The 20,640-nt window shown below is 40.5% G+C and overlaps 1 protein-coding gene across 2 annotated transcripts in view; it reads right to left on the bottom strand.

Annotated features, from left to right (window-relative positions):
* The window catches only part of GRHL2 (grainyhead like transcription factor 2), a 160,410-nt gene that overhangs the window by 32,832 nt on the left and 106,938 nt on the right, over positions 1-20,640 (bottom strand). For both annotated transcript variants that reach the window (XM_024756625.1, XM_024756623.1), the window contains exon 9: positions 6,457-6,615. In XM_024756625.1, the coding sequence (XP_024612393.1) occupies positions 6,457-6,615 (159 nt within the window). The remainder of the gene's footprint in view (positions 1-6,456; positions 6,616-20,640) is intronic.

Below are 20,640 nucleotides of genomic sequence, written 5' to 3' on the forward strand. Positions count from 1 at the left end.
AATGTAGGGGACACAGGTTCAAGCCCTGGTCAGGGAAGATCCCACATGCCGCAGAGCAAATAAGCCCATGAGCCACAACTACTGAACCTGCGCTCTAGAGCCCGTGCGCCTAGAGCTTCTGCTCTGCAACAAGAGAAGCCACCGCAATGAACAGTAGCCCTCACTTGCCGCAACTAGAGAAAGCCCACGCGCAGCACTGAAGGCCCAACGCAGCCAAAAATGAAAATAAATAAATATATTTTAAAAAGAGGCAAAGGACAAATTGGTGAAAATACTTGCAATAAAATATCATATAAAGTGTTAAATCATTAATATATAAATAATGATTCAAATGAAAAAAACAACTAACATACCAATAAAGAAATAGACAAGAGCCAAGAAATAGGCAATTCACAGGAAAGGACACACAAATGGTTTGAATTAAAACACTGAAATATAGAGTTTGCTTATCAAACTGGCTTTTTTAAAAAAAGCTGATTCCCAATTCTGGCCAAAGTAAGGCCATGACACAACAGGGATGTATGGTCAATCAAGGTATCCATCATGGCTTTAGAGCTGATTCTTGAAGAATGAGTGATTACAGCTAATCCTTATGGGGCACTTCCTCTGTGGCAGGTGAGTTCTAAGAGCTTTACATAGGTAAGATTTGGATAGTTATAATAGTTTAATCAGATATTTTAAATACGCATTTTTATGCCAAAAAACTTACTACCAAAAGGGAGTAATTATTTCACAGTGCTTCAAGTTTTGAACTGTCACTGATGTTTATAAACCATAGAAATTCATAGAAAGAGGGAGAAAAAATATAGAAATATTTCCTTTGCAAGTCTCTTCAAGATATACTAAGGTTTTGTAGAGTTCTTTGTCTAGATAACGTATAATATTTTCAGAAAATAAAGTGTTAAATGTACAAACATGACTTTGTTCAAATGGGTGTGAAATATAAGCAAAAGGCCCCTATTATTCATTTTTATTGTGTCCAAGTAAGACATTTTTCTCTGTATTTGAAAGTCTGTACAATACAGTATTTAATGTAAGCAGAAATATGGAAATTCATCTATATAAATTACAACTCACCAAAGACATACCCTAAGGTTTGTCAAGCAATTTTATTTTTAAATTGGTGTTTTATTTTGTACAACTGCTATGAGAAAAGGGTCTGAAATTAATCTGTTTCAGGAATTCTATATGTTCAATGTCAATTACTAGGAAATAAAGTCACCTGCTTATTATTTTACAGGTATTCTTTGATATGCCAAATCCAAAGGATTAACATAAAACACAGAGTAGCTCTCCATAGAGCCTAGTCCTAGTACCACATCTACGTAAGAAATTTCCTGCCCAGAAGTCTCAGATATCAGCACACCAAAACAATTCTGAGAGTATCCAAACTTCGAGAGCCGCAGTTCTCATATCTAAAATAAGGCTTTGACTTCACAATGACCCAGGGCAGCTTTGATACATTCAATTAACATAGAGAAAGCATCCTTGAACATGACCTTCCAAGAATTCCTTTCGTTCCTTTGATTATTTGTGACTTAAAGCTTCTAGAAAATAATCTTTTCACTCTCATTAAAGCACAAAAAAGTCTAGTTCTTCCAGAATAGTATATTTTCTGCAAACACCAAATTTACCATTTGAAAATAAATTCCCCAACTTATATGTTCACTATGGAGTGTTAAATTAGAAAAAAAAATTATGCCTGAGGATTTCCTGATTATATTGTGATCACTTTTGCCACCTTTTGAGAAAGGATGGCTATCTTTATTTTTTTATTTGACACTTATATTGTTTCTCTTAAGTTTATTTTAAGAATGTGGCCTTCAATAAAATGGATAACCTGGAAGAAATGGACGAATTCTTAGAAATGCACAACCTTCCGAGACTGAACCAGGAAGAAATAGAAAATATGAAATGTGGCCTTAACCTATTTAAGTTGGCTAAGAAGGTAGTTCAGAGGGATATCTTTAGCTTTTCATAATCTCCAACAGTCATTGTCTCCAAGATCATTCCAAACAAGAATTAATAAAGAGAAAAAAATTCTTAAGAGAATGTGGCTTTATTCTCAAGTTTTGAACAATATATAGTCACTGTCTTCAGCAATATAATTCTTGTCTTTCAAAAGATAATGGAAGTAATTAAATACGGATATAAAGATATAGACATAAGTATTGATATAGGTACAGCCATATAGCAGATGCTAAATTTTTAAATCCATAAACATATGTATTTTAATAGAAGTATCATAATATCAAAAAAAGGTAGAGAAGGACTTTATCTTCATCTGCAATCTCACAGGTGCATTAATTAGAAATCAAGCTGGGGAACTATAAATAGTGCAGAATACCATCTGTTTAAAACTCTAGACTGTGACTGGGAAATTTACAGTTTTAAATGGAATAGCTCTTAATTCTTTTGCTTTAGAGGAAAATTCAAATTAATCATTTGCATTTACACACCCATTTGAAAAGTGCAAGAATTAAACTTTTTCTCTTTTTAATTTCCCAGGCGTGAGTTTTCCTTGGGTTTTGAAATCAGAGCTACAAATATGATGACAAATTATAGCAAAAAAATTTTGTTTCTAGCTTATCAGAAAAATTAATAGCAGTTAAGGTTAATACACCCTGCTTGTCCCATGAGATTTCTTCCTTATGAGTTTCCTAACACGCAACATTGGGAAACGTAAACTAAAAACTACCCACTAGAAACTCTTTACGTCACTGGTTTCTTAGAGTCCCTCTCATTCTAGGGCACAGGTGAACAATACAACTCTATGTATTCTGCATTTTTGCTTTGTTTTGATTTTTAGTATTTATGACCTCAACACTGGAAAAAAAAATAATTATATGAGTATCCCTTAAGCCCTCTCTTTCTTACTTTCAATTCCAACTATGACATAAAGGCAAATGGATTGCCCAGGGCCTCCATTCAATCCTTCCCTCCCTTTCTCCTTGATCCTAATCTTTCTCGTCCCTTCCAAGAAGGAGATTCACTGAGGGGGATTCTACCATCTCCCTTGAAACTTCTGGAATAAAATAAGGAATTCAAATTGTTTAAACGTTCTCCCACATGTAGTTTAAAAATTCCACGTTGTATGTCCTTTGAAAATGCTTTCTTAATGTTTAATATGCTGAATTAAAGATATAAGGAGTATGAGTTTGGAATCAGATGTGGATTTGCATCCAGCTCCTCTACTTTTTCGCCGTGTGACTCTGGAGAGTTACTTGTGCTCGCTGGCAGGTTTCTCTTCTACACAACAACCGTGTCTTACTGACTTAACTGTGTCTCCTCTGTATCGTGGGGGCTGCCTAACTGTCCCCGAGAGGGCTGTGCTGCTCTGACGAGTAGCACTAGCTGAAGTCATCATGACCTGAAAGGCTATCGAGATTTTAGAGGCACTGCTATGCCCCACGTCCCTAAACTCAGTGCAGTTCTAGTTAATGTGTTTCCTTCTCTTTTCTCATGACCGTCTCTGCCTCTGTTCACAGAGGCCCACTTCTTCCTACTCTCTATCTCTGCTAAACTACAACTCGGACATTTTAATGGCGTGGTAGATCTTTGATCTACATCTGACTGTAGCACCTTTAAGAGTGCTGGCAATTCTGAATTAGCCACTAACCTCTTTTTCCCCTTCCTCTCCTCTCCCCGGGACCTATCTGAACTCACCCTTTTACGTCCAGTTAACACCTATAAGCAGTTGCCACCTTATTCTATTTTTCATAGTGTCTCCCCACCCTACCCAATTTTTAAATAATTGTACTATGTCTACATATCACATTGCCATTACTGTCTTTCCCATCCTTTAGAATTAGATCCAAGGTAAATATACACATAATGCTCACCATCAGTCCTTTTATCAATGTCTTTACAGTCATACTGGTGTCTAAAGCTTGTTCTTTAATAGATTCCTCAAGAAGAGATATTCCCTGGATTTTTTGATTGCTTGTTTGTTCGTTGGTGGTCTTATTTCTTTGTTTTATTTTGTTTTGCTTTTGCCTGTCATCTATATAATTGAAAGTCAGCTTGGCTGGATATAAAATCCTTGGCTCACATCTTTATTTGATTACTTTAAATATCATTGTCTTCTGACAGGGTGTTGCTGTTGAAAAGTTTGATGATAAAAGTTTCCTTATAAATGACTCCTTATCTACTATAAAATAGATGGCTAATAGGGACCTACTGTGTAGCACAGGGAACTCTGCTCAGTGCTCTGTAGTAGCCTATATGAGAGGAGAGTCTGGGAAAGAGTGGATATATGCATGTGTATGGCTGATTCACTTTGCTGTGCACCTGGAACTAACACAACATTGTGAATCAACTATAGACTCCAGTAAAAATTAGTTTAAAAAAATAAATGACTCATTGTCTATTTTATTTTTCTTAGATGCTCAAAGAATTTTTTTTTAAAGACACCAATTGTACTTGAACATTTGTTACTTTTTTTAAAAAATTAATTTATTTTTGGCTGTGTTGGGTCTTCGTTTCTGTGCAAGGGCTTTCTCTAGTTGTGGCAAGCGGGGGCCACTCTTCATCGTGGTGTGTGGGCCTCTCACTATCGCGGCCTCTCTTGTTGTGGAGTACAGGCTCCAGACGCGCAGGCTCAGTAGTTGTGGCTCATGGGCCCAGTTGCTCCGTGGCATGTGGGATCTTCCCAGACCAGGGCTTGAACCCGTGTCCCCTGCATTAGCAGGCAGATTCTCAACCACTGCGCCACCAGGGAAGCCCTCAAAGAATATTTTTAAAGTCATCCTGGGTCAACTTTCCCAGATGCATGGTAGCCCATTTTAAAATGTATACTTTTTATTTTAACTTTTCCTGATTTATCATTTTTAGCATTTCTTCTGTTCCATTGTTTTAGCTTTCTTCCTGAAAGATACGTATTATATGTCTCTTGGATCGTCTTTACCTCTCTTCTATATCTATTATTTTCTCTTAATTGTTTCTTCATTTCTTCTGACTTTTAAGAATTTGCTGTTTTCCAACTTGTATTTCTATTAAGGCACTCTCTTTTCTTATTCACTCTTGTGTTGCTTGTAGTGTAGTCTTTTCTTCTGAAATATTTTAATCTTTTACTTCTAAATTCTTTCCTGAATTCTACCATATCTCTTTTCAAATCATTCTGTTCTCCGAACACCTCATGTCTAAGTTTTTCAAACTGTGATTTATGTTGCTCTTTATAATTTCCATGATTTTGTTAATTTCAAAATTTTTAAATTATGTTAATTTTAAGCCCATTTTTGGAACATTAGGCTATAGGTTTCACCTGTTTTGTGGGCATGTCTTTCTGGCACGCATCCACTGTCCACAGGAAGTCAGTCTGATCTTAATTATTTTTTTCATGAGACTGTATGGGATTCAACTGTTTTTCTTTTCTGCTGGTCATTTCTAAGTGAAATGAGAGAACTAGGACAATTCTTTTAGCTTCATGGCTCTCATGCTCCTCCTTCAGTTGTGTTCACAAAGTGATAAAAGAAAATAGTCCTGTATTTCCTGAGATCTGCCTACTCTGTATCTTTTCCCCTCTTCCTTTTTATTTGGAACTTCTCTTTCCTTTGAACCTTTGTTTTTGCTTTTGTTCAAGTCAACTTGGATTCTACTCCCAGCAGCCTCTTCTCAGAGCAGGATTTTATCCTACCAGGGAGCTTCAATTTATAACTTTCCGGAGTTTATAGAGCCCAGAACACTTCCATGTTCTGTCCCCTTGCACCCACCAGTAAACTGAAGTCTGTATAATCCATCCCCTCCCACCCTAGTTTCACATACTGTCCTCTGATGGCCCACTTCTCTCTCTGGTACCATGGGTCACTTTGGTAGGTTCCCTGTTCTTTGGTCATCAAGTGGGCCCACTACTTTCTCTCACGATGCCGACATCACACAGGTCTTGAAATTGTTGATGCTTGGTCCCATTCACATTTGGGATTTTGTAAGGGTCTCTTGTCACATAATCACGGGATTTTAATCTTTGCCATTTTAATTGCTCTGTCTTTTATGAGGGGTTTCAAAAAGGTTCAAAAACGACATCTTCTGCTGAAGCATGTTTGCTAATGAACTTATTTTAGAGGTGCCATTTCCATTCCAAAAGGCTCTAGCTGAGATCCCAATTAACCCATATATTAATAGCGGTTACATCGATATGTTCTGGGACAGGATCTATATATCCACTAAAAACAATCTATTATTTCAGTTATCTAACTGAATCAGACTCATAGCACGGTGCAATGTCAATCAGTCATTAAATTAGTGGTAGAATGATTGACTGAAAAGAAAAAATACAGTTGATTGATGACTCCCTAGATATCTAATAGGAACTGAGAATGAAAGATTACCACTCCCACTGTGATTAGTAAGTGATTATTTTGACACCACTAGACAAGAGAAGGTGACAAGGGGGAAATGTCATTAAAGCAATATCTAATAACAAAAATACCTTTATGACAAACTGTCATCTTTACTCACTTTGTCGCAGAAGACCTTGATCTGGCAATAAGCTCTATGAATGGGTTTATTGCTACGATTATTATAACTGTATGTATCAATCTGAATCATCAAAGGAAGTCCTTTCACTCCTTTTTGGGAGGAGAAATCTGTACTCAGGCAATTCACAGTGATGAAAATCTGAGGGAGGAAGAAAGAAAGGAAAAAGTTCACAAGTCACCATAAAAAAGATCTATTTTTAAAAAATGCATAACGCTTAGACTTAAAGTCAAAATATTAAATAAACCTATAAGGACAACTGAAGAATATCTGGATATTCTCACATAAAAACTTATTAAACACATATAACATGATTTATTATATAATTTATAGTTATAAATTTATAAAAATTTTTCTTTTATACTTAGTCTCGAAAGAGACAATTTAAATTACTTCTCTTTAACTATATTAGCAAAGTCTTACTTATTTTTCAAACATGCGTAAGTTAGCTGGGTAAAATGCTGTCTCCTCAATGTATCAATTTCTCTAATCTCTGACTGTGAGATAAAAAAAAAAAGAAAGCTACACAACACCTTCCTTTGCACCTTATTGCACTGAAACATAGTTATTTGTTTACACATCTGTCTTTCCTGTTTGTATGACAGTATGAGACTTGAGAGAATTTCTTATTATTTTTGTATTACTGGTACTTAATGTAGTGCCTGGCAGAGAATAAGCATTCAATACACACCTGATGAATGAGGTCAACGAGTTTATCTAGAAAGCCCACTAGATTGGGAGTCAAAAGCCCCAGGCTTTAGTCCCAACTCTAACATTAAGCAGACCTCAGGCAAGTCACTTCTTGTCTTTGGTTTTCAATTTTCCCTTTAAATCATCTTTAAAACCCTCCCTGAAGAACAGAATATAAATACTAAGATACTTTCATGTTAGTGAAAAAGTAAAAGCAGGGCTGGCAGAGGTAAGACACGGAACAGGAGGAAGGACAGGTAGTAAAGTCACCAGCATCCTCATCTTACATCATGAGATAGCAAGAAAGACAACAAAAATGACAATGAATCCGAAAAAATGGAAACTCAAGCAAATAATTAAAGGTTATAGCACTGCCCAACAGAACTAAAAATAATAATTTTATTACGAAATATTGGCAGGAATAGAAGGAGAAGTACAAACGACTCAATTTATCCTCCTTTTCTATAGTGTGTAGATGTCAATATATACCATTTAAAGTTGATTTATCACGGACTAGGGATATGAGGACGGCACCCAGACTTATGTGGTAACTACATGAATAGTAAGAGGCAGTCTCTGGGAAAAAACAGGCATACTATATTATATCCTTGATAGTATTTCCATTTAATACCATATGTATTACTTCTATTTAACAGAAAACTTTAAACTCACTGTTTTAAAACTGTACAGTTATTTATCCTGAAAACCATTTCATTGGATGTATTATCTGACTCTTGTTTTACTTCATCTCCTTGGAATTTTTATTCACCTTCAAACCCTTGACCTGAAGCCTTTCGTATCACAGCAACACCCCAGAGAAGAACCCTGCAGAAAGCAAAGAGCCACTGCCATGAGCTGCATTTTAAAGGCCATTCAAATTTCTGACCTAATTCATTTTAAGTCCTATGCCTGTAGACCTTTGGTAATTTATACAACCAGATCTCTCATTTTTAGTGCTATATCTATATAAAGATCATTTTAATCATTTAATTGTTGAGCCCCTTACTTGGAGCCGAGAAACACATTAGCAAGGCACCACATCAATAGCAGTCAAGGCCAGATACAGGTTTCAGCAACATGTTAATCAAAACAACTATGGACACCATGCCACAGGACCTCACTTCTCCAGCTGCATCTGAAAATGAGTGCCTAAAGATGATCTAACATCGAATACGGTCATCTTATTCATTCATTTCTTTAATCATTCCTTCCATAAATATCAACACAAGTCCACAGTAGGTCAAACAATTAGAAACTGGGGATACAGAAGAAAGTAGATCCCAGCCTCGTGAAGCTGACAGTCCAAGGGGAAGGCCAATGAGTAATCCAGCAACGACCAACACAGGGTGGTCAGGGCTCCCCTGAGAGAGATGATTACAGAGGCCATGAGAACATAGAACAGAGCACTGAACTTGGAGGACACAAGTGAAATACAAAACCCACAGAGACACTGGGCTAAGACCAGGGATTCCATAAATATCTGTTTATTATTTAGGAATGGTAAAGACAAAGGGTAACTACAGACGCAAATGTCAAATGATTTAGGAGAGCTGAGTGATGAAGACCGCTCAGAAAGAATACGCCATGTTTCTTATGCCTGTTTCTCCTACCGAACTTCCAGGGTAAAAGTCGACAGAAAATGCTGTCTACTGCTCCTGCAGATGCCCCAACTGCAGAGAACATTCATTCATGCCACAGATATTTTTAAGTATCTACCACGTCCCTGAGACTGTGCTAGTTACTAGTACAGATGCACCAATTATGGTCCCTGCAATCACAGAAGTTGGAGGCTAGATGGGAAAGAAAGACAACACGATGGTGCTCTAAAGATTACAATAGCTTCATTAAACCCCGATCATTAGGTCAAAAAATAAAAGCATACTTTTCCGGGAACACTTGACTTCTTTTATTTTTATTGTCATTATTGACAATGGGGTTATCTTGGCCAGAAGCTATAAATAAATACAGCTTTATGTCAGCAAATCAAATGATCACTCTGGGATCAAATGACGTGGTTGTTCCTACCTAGGGCTACGTATTTCATGTAGAAATCTTCCAACGTGTTGGTGATTGTAATCCACAGGGTCCTCAACCAGACCAGTTTTTTTCCTCACCCTCATAAAGCCTGCCTAGTCCTGCAGAAGCCAGAAGAGAAAAGTGTTCTGTATTTCCTAAGCTAATAGGATTCATGGTTGGGCTTACTGATACATCCATACGTCACTCACAGTGAACATACACTCAGACAGGCAGGAAGCAATATTAACTGTGGCCTTGTCAGCTCCAAGTCTCAATTAAGAAAGCTTAGCTGATGGAACATGTATTTTTATAAGGGTCACTTGAGCAGGACAGATCCACTGAAATAACAGATGCTTACTGGCAATATCCTACAATACATACACGAAATCCTCCTTGGAGGAGCTGTAACGATCAGCCATCCAGTAGACAAGGTCTACACACTGGACTCTACCACTAGGAGACACTTAGACTTAGGTCCTCGTAATGGAGAAAGGCCCTTAGAAGAAGATCCAGTGGGCCTTCTTTGCTTCATGGCATCCTAATTCCATAAAAAGTAAACAACACGAGAATCTGCCTTCTCTGCTACACTGTGTTGCCAAGCTCCCAGAGTTACCCTAACGAGCAGGGATTTTATAATAGGGTTGGCACTGCTTTCTTCTTGCCTGGCTGTCTGACCCAATAGCAAAGCACAGTCTATGTGCCTGATGGTATCGATCACAGTCTCGCTGTGCTGCACTTAAAACCTGAATGGTTGAACTTTAACTGCAATTGCGGGGGTTGGGAAGGCATGGAAGGACATTAACTAAAACCTCGGGTTGGGACTGATAAGCATTAATTTGTTTCATCTTGCAAACCCAACCATGTCTGAGCTCTATACCCAGCAGGCAAATGTGACAACAAATTTCTTGGAAGTTTATCTACAAAGCACTGTTTGTAAATGTGTATTACAGAAACTTAGGGAAAAGGTATGCTTTCCCTCACCAATGTTCATCCAAATGTCAAGCACAGAAAGTTCTTTTTAACTTTAGTAGAAGCCCTAATTATGTAAAGAAATGCCATGAACAATTGGTCTGCCAACCAAGAGTTATGAATGTTATTTTCCTATAATTCTTACAGCACATAATTTATTTTTTAGAAAAATTTTAATTGAATCAGGTGTATCCAGGCAGATAATAGATACAATTTTAATTTTGTCATTGGTTCAAAGACTGATTCAGATAGAAAGAGCATTTGTATTCCAGAAATAGAGGCAGTCTCATGAAAACTGATAATTTTTAATAAAATCATTTTTTGACACGTGAATTGCAATTCCCATTTTGTAGTTCCTACACAAGAAAAGTGACCTTACCCAGGTTATAATACCTCTCAGTTGTGCATTATGTGTGTAGTAAGATTTATTAAAACAAACACAGTATTTGTCTTTCTCTTGCTAACACATATATATGGAATTTAAGAAAAAAAAATGTCATGAAGAACCTAGGGGTAAGACAGGAATAAAGACACAGACCTACTAGAGAACGGACTTGAGGATATGGAAAGGTGGAAGGGTGAGCTGTGACAAAGCGAGAGAGAGGCATGGACATATATACACTACCAAACGTAAGGTAGATAGCTAGTGGGAAGCAGCCGCATAGCACAGGGAGATCAGCTCGGTGCTTTGTGACCACCTAGAGGGGTGGGATAGGGAGGGTGGGAGGGAGGGAGACACAAGAGGGAAGAGATATGGGAACAAATGTATATGTATAACTGATTCACTTTGTTACAAAGCAGAAACTAACACACCACTGTAAAGCAATTATACCCCAATAAAGATGTTAAAAAAAAAAAAAACAAATACAGATTAATGGGCTTTAGAATTGCTGCATTAACTTGATTATTAACTCCCAAGAGTTTTTCTGAGAGCTTGCCATTAAAACACATAGGTCAATCTTGATTTACAAAGCAGTTTGGGATTTTAAAAATCATAAGGTCCATGATTTGATGGAAGTTGTTTATTTTCCCCTTTAAACAATTGCAATTTGTATTTTCAAGAAGATCCTCTGATTAGAACCTAAGAAAGCTACTTATTTCCTAAGGTTGAGACTCTTAAGAGCTCTTTTACAAGAAACTGCACACACATTAGCCTCCAAATTACAGACATGGCATATCGCGAGAAATCAGCATTTTCACTGTAAAATGCAAACAATATATTAATAGGTTAAGTGTGCTCTTGCCAGTTTCCATACTCTATCTTCTTTCTGGTTCTTAGAATTATTAAAGACCTTATAGATGGTTTTCTCACATTTCAGCATTTTTTCCCGTTTATATGATTGCATTTGGTACAAATGCAAAGCTAAATTGAGACAGAAAGACAAACTAAAAGTAAATAATATTAACATATGAAATCTCAGTCTTGGGCAATTATTCATTTTCTCCATGCGTTAATTCATCAAATATCTTCTCTCTGTGCCTGGTGTCATGCTACGAGGTGGGACACAAGAATACTGAGATTCCCTGCCCTCAGAGAGTTTGCAATTTTGTTGAGGATCTAAGAAACTCCTAGATTTCCTGACACCTCCGTTATATAGATATAGCTCCTTTAGGGAATGATTTAAAACCTGAGAATAGATTCCTTCATTTTCTCCTACAGATACTGTGGGTGTGCACAGATGCACTTCCGGCTTACTCACATAGTCTACCACATTTTCCGTATTCCTTTAGTACTCAATATTCTCCATTGCCAGAATATGCCCAGCTTGTTCGCCGTTGCCAGTCTTTGCTATGTGCTGTGCCCTCTACCTCCAAGGCTGCCCCCAGGATCATCACTGCCCGCTCCTTCTTCTCGTTCAGGTTTCAGTCCAATGTCAACTCTTCAGCAATCCCCACCTTGGCCATCTAGAGCTGTCTTTGTCCTCCTTCTCCCACCTCTGCCCGTGACGAGTAGCACACGCCCTACCGTGCTTCTCTTTTCTGGTTGCCTCATAGGACTGAACATTATTTGGATTTATCTTGTTTCTCTGTTTAGTGCTTAATTATCTGTCTGCTCCATGCGACTCTAAACACATAAGAGGAGGGCCCTTGTCTGCCTCAAGCCCACTCTACTCCCAGTGCCAGGCCCATGGGAGATACTCAACAAATATCTGTCCAACGAATTAAGAGAAAATTACTTTTCTAAATACACATTTCCCTCTTTTTCCATGTTCTTGCTTTCATAAGCAAAACATCCTAAGAGTCAGGACTGCTCTGTGTAGCTGAAGTTGTCAAGATAATACAGCAGAGTTAGCTGCTCTGACCACATTTATCCTCAAAAAAATGTTATCTATCTGTATATCAACAAACACAAGTCAAGCACCAACTATATAATCAGTATGAATGTATGTATGTACATATGCATGTATGTATTGATACATGTATATATGCTACTGAAGATGCTACATACAGATGCTACAGGAGATATAGAAATCTATGGTAGGGCCCTGCCGTCAAGGAAGAGGGGAGATATAACATCTCTCAATACACTGGTGGGGTGTATAGAAGTAGGAACTAAGTTGAATATCTCAGGCTGTACGTACTGTAAGAACTTGAAAAAAAGGAGAGAGCTCAACAAGGGAAGATTTCCTATAGGTGTCCTGAGCTAGAAAAAAGAGAGATGGAGAAGCAAGTGAATCCTGGCTCTCAAAAGAGGGAAGAGACCAGCCTAGTGGGAGGCTCAGAGGGGGTCGTTGGGGAGAGAAGAGGCCAACCAAGATGCTTGCATTACTGTGATAGGTCAAGAACACTTGATGAGGTCAAGGGTGTATCACTGAGGCCAAGGGCAGATAGAACTGTGGCCCCAGTATCCAACATACAAGTTACCAAGAGGACAGAGTGAGCACTAAGAAAAGACCATCAGGATCAGAAGCAGAGGGTCTGCGCCCCTTCTGGAGGCCAAACTCCTGGAGGGAAGGACAGGAAGCTAGATTGCTGGGGCGAGGGAGCCAGGACACCAAATGGAGAGGGAGAACCTCGGCTGGGGGGTCTGGCAGAGGCAGGAGGCTGGGCAGGAACACGGGCAACAGGGCCACGCACAGGTGTTCTTCCAGGATGGACAAGGTGTTCGCACAGCAGGAGAGGATGAACGTAAGGCTACGGAAGGAGGCTCTGTGGGAGCTAAGAGCCCTGGAAGCAGGGATTAAATGGGATCAACTCACAGGAGAAGTTTTGTAAGAGGAAAGAGCGTTCTATGAAGCTGGAGGGCGAAATGAGAGAAAGCACAGCAAGAAAAAAAAAGGTACAGGAGACTCAAAATTATGTCTCTGGTGCAAATCCTGACACTATGGCCTTGGACTAATTGCAGCTTTCTGGGCCTCATTTGCCTCATCTTTTAAATAGGTATAACAATCCCTAGTTTGCTACTGTGACACTTTAAAATGAGATCACGTTTTTTGTTTTGTTTTTTGTTTTTTTTTTGCAGTACGCGGGCCTCTCACTGTTGTGGCCTCTCCCGTTGCGGAGCACAGGCTCTGGACGCGCAGGCTCAGCGGCCATGGCTCACGGGCCCAGCCGCTCCACGGCATGTGGGATCTTACCGGATCGGGGCACGGATCCGTGTCCCCTGCATCGGCAGGCGGACTCCCAACCACTGCGCCACCAGGGAAGCCCCTGAGATCACGTTTTTAAACTGTAAAGTGCTACGAATCTATGGCAGCTTCCTGTGCCCACCATGATCTCCATCCTCTCAGATGCCCGGTCACCCAGCCAGCCCTACTCTCTGACTCCAAGCTCCTCCTCAGGCCCACAGCACAGTCCACAAAGCCCCATCCAAATTACCTCCCCAACTGTGCCACGAGGCTCGCTTCCTCAGCGTCCCCCTGGCCCCCAGTTCAAGCTCTCCTTCCTACCAGACTACTCTAAGAGCTTCCTGTCCGGACTCTCTCTCAAGGCATTTTGTGATGTTCTCCCCAAATGATTCCAAAGTAGATTAGTTATATTCACAGAACTCGAATAGAGAGATATCTTATGAAGGTGAATTGATTTTTAAAACATAAAATCTATCTCTGTGGGACACTTTCAAGGGGGAGAATCATAGCCTTTGGTGGGGAGAGAGCAAGGGCGAACTCTCTCGGGCAGAACCTTCATTGCTCTGCCAATGGCCAGTCTCTGCCACTCAGCTCTGTCACCTGAACAGGTCTTGTGAAACAGCACCTCAGGACAAGGAAAAATTTGGACATTGTGTAACAATGGGTTGGCCTGTTTCATAAATAATGAGCTTTCAGTGGGAGGAAGAATTTACGTGGAGACTGAAAGAGACACTCACTCAAATTTCTGATCATTTGTTATTATTTTAAACCTTTTTCTGTTCATGTTTAATACTTAAAACTTGTTTGGAGTTCGTAATATCTGAATCTAGCACAAAGTTCAAAAGGGCAAACATGGAAACCACACCCCCTCCCCCGCCAGCATTGTTCCCCAACCAACAGCTTCTTGAGTATCCTTCACACTTTCCTGTGCATCCTTCTAGAAACAAGCTATGCAAATTCATATCCTTTTCTTTTCTACACAAATGGTAGCACAGTAAACACACAGTTCTGCAGCCTGCTTTCTCCACTTGACAAGATATTTTGAAGACAGCTCTTTCTTTTTCTTTTTTAAAAGAACCATGATTGTGGAATAACAATGTCTTTACCATGAGGCTGTTTCTAGTCTTTTCATCTTGTAAACGATGCTGCAATGCATGCTTTCAACATGAGCATATATAAATCACCCGCTGTAAGTAAAGGCCATGTCACCGACTCTTTTGAATCTGACTTAGGACTTCACTATTCTACCGAGATTGCTTTCTTCTGGGTCAGCCTTCTCAGTGGCATCCTTATAAGCAGGGGTATGCAACCAGGAGGCCCTGTTACAACATGTTAAGACTCTGCCCCCTTGGCGTTTCCAATTCAGTAGGTCTGAGGTTGGAGGTCCTAGCATCTGCGTTTCTAACAATTTCCCAAGTTGCTGCTGCTGCTGTTTGTGGAGGCTCAGGCTGTGAGAAACCACTGCCTACAACACCCATTTCACCGGCCACTTCCTCCTCTCCCCATCCTTCTGTCCTCTCCTTCCCGACCACCCTTTCCTTCTCTGTCTGGTTCCTCTTCCCCTACCTCCCCTAAATGGGTGGGTCTAAAGTTCCCACCTTGACCCTCTTTCGCCCACCCTCCAATTCTCTCCGCGGCATCTCACCCCTTCTCCTGGCATCTCTCCTCCCCTCCTTGCAGCCCACTCGAAATTCTCTCCCGAGCTCCACCACTCCCAGCTCTTCTTCTGCGGCCAGTCTCTGCACCTTTGAGCGCCCCGTCCTTCCACCTGGCTCCCCTTTCCAACCCACACTCGTCTAAATTCCACCCGACCCTTAAGACACAACTCCCTCCCGTGCCACACCCTCCCTCGAGCCTTCCCTGATCCCACAGAATGGCGCCCTCTCTACGTGCTGAAGTCTTTAGTAGAGAAAAGTGTGTGTGTGTGTGTGAGAGAGAGAGAGAGAGAGAGAAGAGAAAGCAAATCTGGCAAAAGACTGACAATGAGTCATCTAGGTGAAGGGTATGTGGTAAGGACTGTATTATTCTTTCAACTTTTCATTTGCAATTTTTTACACAAGAAGTTGGGAAAATTTTTTTAAATAGAAAACTTAATAGAAATGTTTTATAAAAATAAAAACAAATTAAAAAATGAACTTATTTACAAAACCGAAATAGACTCACAGACATGAAAAACAAACTTATGGTTACCAAAGGGGATGGCAGAGCGGGGGCGGGGTGGGGGGCAGGGGAGGGATGAATTAGGAGTTTGTAAAAAAAATAGATAACCTGGGCTTCCCTGGTGGCGCAGGGGTTGAGAGTCCGCCTGCTGATGCAGGGGACACGGGTTCGTGCCCCGGTCCGGGAGGATCCCACATGCCGCGGAGCGGCTGGGCCCGTGAGCCATGGCCGCTGAGCCTGCGTGTCCGGAGCCTGTGCTCCGCAGTGGGAGAGGCCACAGCAGTGAGAGGCCCGCGTACCGCAAAAAACAAACAAACAAAAAAAATAGATAACCTACAGGGACCTACTGTATAACACAGGGAGTTATATATCTTCTAATAACCTATAATGGAAAAGAATCTGAAAAAAAAAAAATATATATATATAACTGAATCACTTTGCTGTACACCTGAAACTAACACAACATGGTAAATCAACTCTACTTCAATTTAAAAAATGGTTTAAAAAAATAAAGTTACCAAAAAGCTCCGGGCTACTAATCTAGTAGGTGGATGCTTATTTGTGCTCAAGAAAATAAATCTTTTTATGTTGTGATTAAAAAAATAAAATAAAATAAAAAACAGGGCTATCTCCCTCTCCAGAACTTTCCTGGCCCTTTAATTCTGTTTTCATTACAGTCTTTGTCACTTTCTTCCTCATATTACAGTCATTTACAGATATGTCTGAGTTCTCGGCCCAGCCAAAATGTCCTCTGAGAGCGGCAGACACTCTGCTTGGCTGGTGTGTCTGTAAATTCCCACTGCCTGGCCCAGCACGTGATGTACAGCAGGCAAGCTGCTTGGAGGGGATGACTGCGCCTTTGCCACAGATAATACAGAAGATACTATGACTACCTCCTCCCAAGACGAAAAGGCACTATGGAAAGAGCACATACTTCAGACAGACATTCCCAGGGTGGGAATCCCAGCTCTGCTGTCCATTCGCTGTGTAAGCTCTCTGGACTTCAACCTCTCCATTATTTAAATGAAAAATGATATCCACTTAAAGTATGAATATTGCATAAGGTATACAAAGCACCTGGCAGAGTGCCTGGTATATGGTAATCACTGAATAAATACTAGCCATGGTACACGTACACACACACACACACACACACACACATGTCAGTCTGTGAAATCCAAGTATGCGATCTCAGTCTCTGTATACACACAACAGTTGATACATGTGAGTTTCAGAGCCCTCAGCAGAATTCAGGCCAGAAACCATGTATACTCCACATTCTAACAAAAGATCAAGCCGTAGGTAGCTTGGATGAGATGGCTTCCAAAGATTATTCCTTCTATATATGAATTAACTCCAGCTTTATAGCTTTTCCTGCCATCCATTACCTTATAAAACTGGAACAAAGGCGTGGCTTTAAGTTCAATACCAACGACTCCAGCAAATGTTTACCTTTCCCTTTTAAAGCTTCCTTCACCCACACCACGCCCCAGCAAACGCACAAAAATGCCATTTGCCCTGCTCTGCAGTGTGTATCTCAACCTTTCAAGACCCCTCCCAGGAGCCTTCCCCACCCCTTCTTTACTCTGGAGAGCATGGAAGATGCCCTATAATATTCTCTATTCTGCATATGATGACCTGCTGAAACGTGGGTTCTATTTAGTCAAAACATTAGGATATAACTTCTTCTTTATCAGTAATATCCATCAACTCCACTGCATCCTGGACTGTCTTGTAAGCAGAAAGTGGACTCCCTGGACTGCTGATGGGAGGTGGAGGTCAGGGAAACAAACTAGGTCATGAACCCACAGGGCACTCAGGAGTATGGCTTCCTTTGGTCGGTCCTTTGGGTACTCTTTTCATCTTGAAAATCAATATTTACGCATCTCCCCTTCTCCCTGGTGACCAACCCTGGAGTCTGGCAGAAAGAGAATACAGTCCATTTAGAAGCATCCCCTTGGAAGCTGTGATTCGTCAAGACTAACGAAACTGTAACTTTCTAAAGCACTTTGCTTGACACACAGTGGAGCCCCATAAAAACTGATTAAATCTTTTACACCGAAAAAAAATGTTGAGGGAGAGAGAAAAGGAAGGAGGGTGAGATAAATTTGGGACAATTTTAATGGTTCTGCTGTGATTTGGTACTAAATGTCAAAACAGTCTTTCAGGGAGCATTAACATGTTTTCCACAAAGAGAGACTGAATAGTTTACAGGGTACAAGAAGGTTAGAACACTTACATTTTCTCTAGTTTACTGCCTTTACATAGGCTGTGATCAAAGCACCGCCATTTGCACCATCCTGTCTTTGAAGCTACTAACATTGAGATCTGAGGACTGAGGGGCTGTTTCCTACCCCTTAGCAACTGATAGAGTAAAGAGCTAGGTTTGGCTTGCTGACCACTTGTTGTACCTTGAAAAGACAGCACTGGGAAGAGAACGGGCTGAACCACACAGGAAGAAAAGGAAGAAACCTGGACTTAACATGACAGAAGTAAGTCACCCGATATGAGAGCTTTATTTATGTCTCACAATATGGAGCAATTCATGACACGGGCCCCATCAAATGCCCTTATGTCCAGGGCAGCTGCAGGGCAGTGCTGGGGCATTCAATCAACTTCATTTTCTTCCTTAAGGACAGAATTGCAAATCTGGAAGAGAACTTTTTACTCCCAACTTTCACTTTTGTTCTCCTGCTCGGCCAGCTGATTCCTCTTAGCACATCCATGTTTCCATCCCTCAGACCGGGTCTCAGTTCTCAAATGACATCTCCTTGGTATTAGTGCAAAATCAGACACAGAGGCAAGAAATAAGGCAAAAATATTCAGGGAAATAGGGCCTAGAGGGAATATCAACATGCATCCTCTCATCTGGCATTTTCTCTCAATTTAAAAAATTACATGGAAACTGAATCACTGCGCTGTATACCAGAAACTAACAAAACACTGTAAATCGACTATACTTCAATAAAAAAAATTACATGAAAATCTCTTTTGTAAATGCAATTCATTTATAGCATCCAAAGGGACCCAAAGTGAGAGGAATCTAAATATAAAATAAATATTGCTTATGTGTAAATGTTTACTTCCAATTTACCAGCTTGGTAAATATGGGTTTTCATTTACTGTATTTCTTAAGTTGCAAACGTAAAGCAGGGAGCCATTGTGTACCTTCTGCAACCTTCATTTTCTCGAATAATAACTGTCATCCTTGCTTCGAAATCTTTCATGCTGTGCTTCCTACATGGTATGGCAAAAAAGAGTAAGGAACAGTATTCACTGTTCATAACAGGAAAAAACCAAAGCATAAAAGAAAAGTGTACAGAAATAATGTAAATGAGTGGGAAAATGAAATTCAGGATACCAGGGAAAGGAGCTAGAGAGAAGTGGGGAAAATGGAGAATAAATGTGTAGGGTATGGAGGAGAAAACGCTGCTATGCTTCAGAGCTGCACTATTAGAAAGCATGCACTGATCTCCAGTTAACACAGAGCGAGGTCATAATTAGGCCAATGAGATCCCTAATGTTAGCTAATACACACACATACACACACACTCAGTTGAAGAGGGCAAGGGATCCAAACAGTCCTCACTCCCCTATGCATTCTGGTCAATAATATGTATGACATCAACCGGGAACGTACCAGGGCAGCCAAAGACATGGATAGGAAGAGACCTTTGTGCTGGAAGCGCTGGGTCAGCGGGCCCATCTTTGTTGGTGGGGATGGGGGAGATGGGTGGCAAAATCAGGGTGACTTGATAGAATTGCTTTGCTCAAGGAAATGAGATTCATTTGACTTCTTGCTTTCTAGGTTGTACCCTATACATTTCTTTGAGAAGGAAAGTCATAGCATTCTTTGGTCTAAAAAAAATTACAGATATCCCTCTGTTGGGATGGTTTAAGAACATGGACTCTGGACTCAGAGGGCCATGGTTCAAAGTCCACCTTTTCCACTTGCCCAATCTTGCTGAGCCTGCTATGAAGAAAGTTGATATTTAGCGGAATCAGAATCTGAGATGCACAGGAAAATGATCCATGGTGTCTCTCAGCCTCTCTACTTCCCACCTCACCCCAACCAGTTTTCAGCCCTGCCCACCCCCAGTTTCACCACAAAAATCTGTTAACAGGGATGAAAATATGCCTTATCTGTGTCCTTGACTCTCTCTAAAACTGCAACAACTTCTGGTCTGAAAGTCCCTCCCAAATACCAAAACGCAGGAAGAAAGTTTCCCACCTGACCTTGCAAAGCAGAGGGCCTGACAGCTCCTCTCTCAAAGCCCCTCCTGCAACTCAAGAGAGAGAGTGTGGTGGGGGGGGGAGGGTAGACATCCCTCCAAGCGCAGTCACTGCGCTTCCGCAAGCAGAGGTGCTGGGCTAGACCGCAGCAGAGTGACACAGGGCAGACAGAGCTCCATATTACTGAATTACAATACATTTTCTTTTTAAATCATAGAGACAGGGAAGGGGCTAGGAGTGGATTTCCTTGTTTGCTTGATTATTTAGCAGTGCTGGTAGCGAGGGTAAAGGAACATTTCACTGACTCAAGATCATTCCGAAAGGCTTAGCAGCAGAGGGCTCATGGAAATAGGCCTCCTTCATCTCAGGTAGTCTATAAACCACAAGAAGGGGGAGGCATAGAAACAGGGGGAAATTGGTATGGTGTTCCAGTGAAAAGACACAAAAAAGAAACTCGTTCCTCAGAGCACTAAGTAGTATCTTAACGCTCAAGTAATTCTCTGTGGTCACATGAGAGAGGCCTTTGTAG

The sequence above is a fragment of the Neophocaena asiaeorientalis genome, unplaced genomic scaffold (genome assembly GCF_003031525.2).
Source record: "Neophocaena asiaeorientalis asiaeorientalis breed wild unplaced genomic scaffold, Neophocaena_asiaeorientalis_V1.1 scaffold29, whole genome shotgun sequence".
In the NCBI taxonomy this organism is placed as follows: domain Eukaryota; kingdom Metazoa; phylum Chordata; class Mammalia; order Artiodactyla; family Phocoenidae; genus Neophocaena; species Neophocaena asiaeorientalis.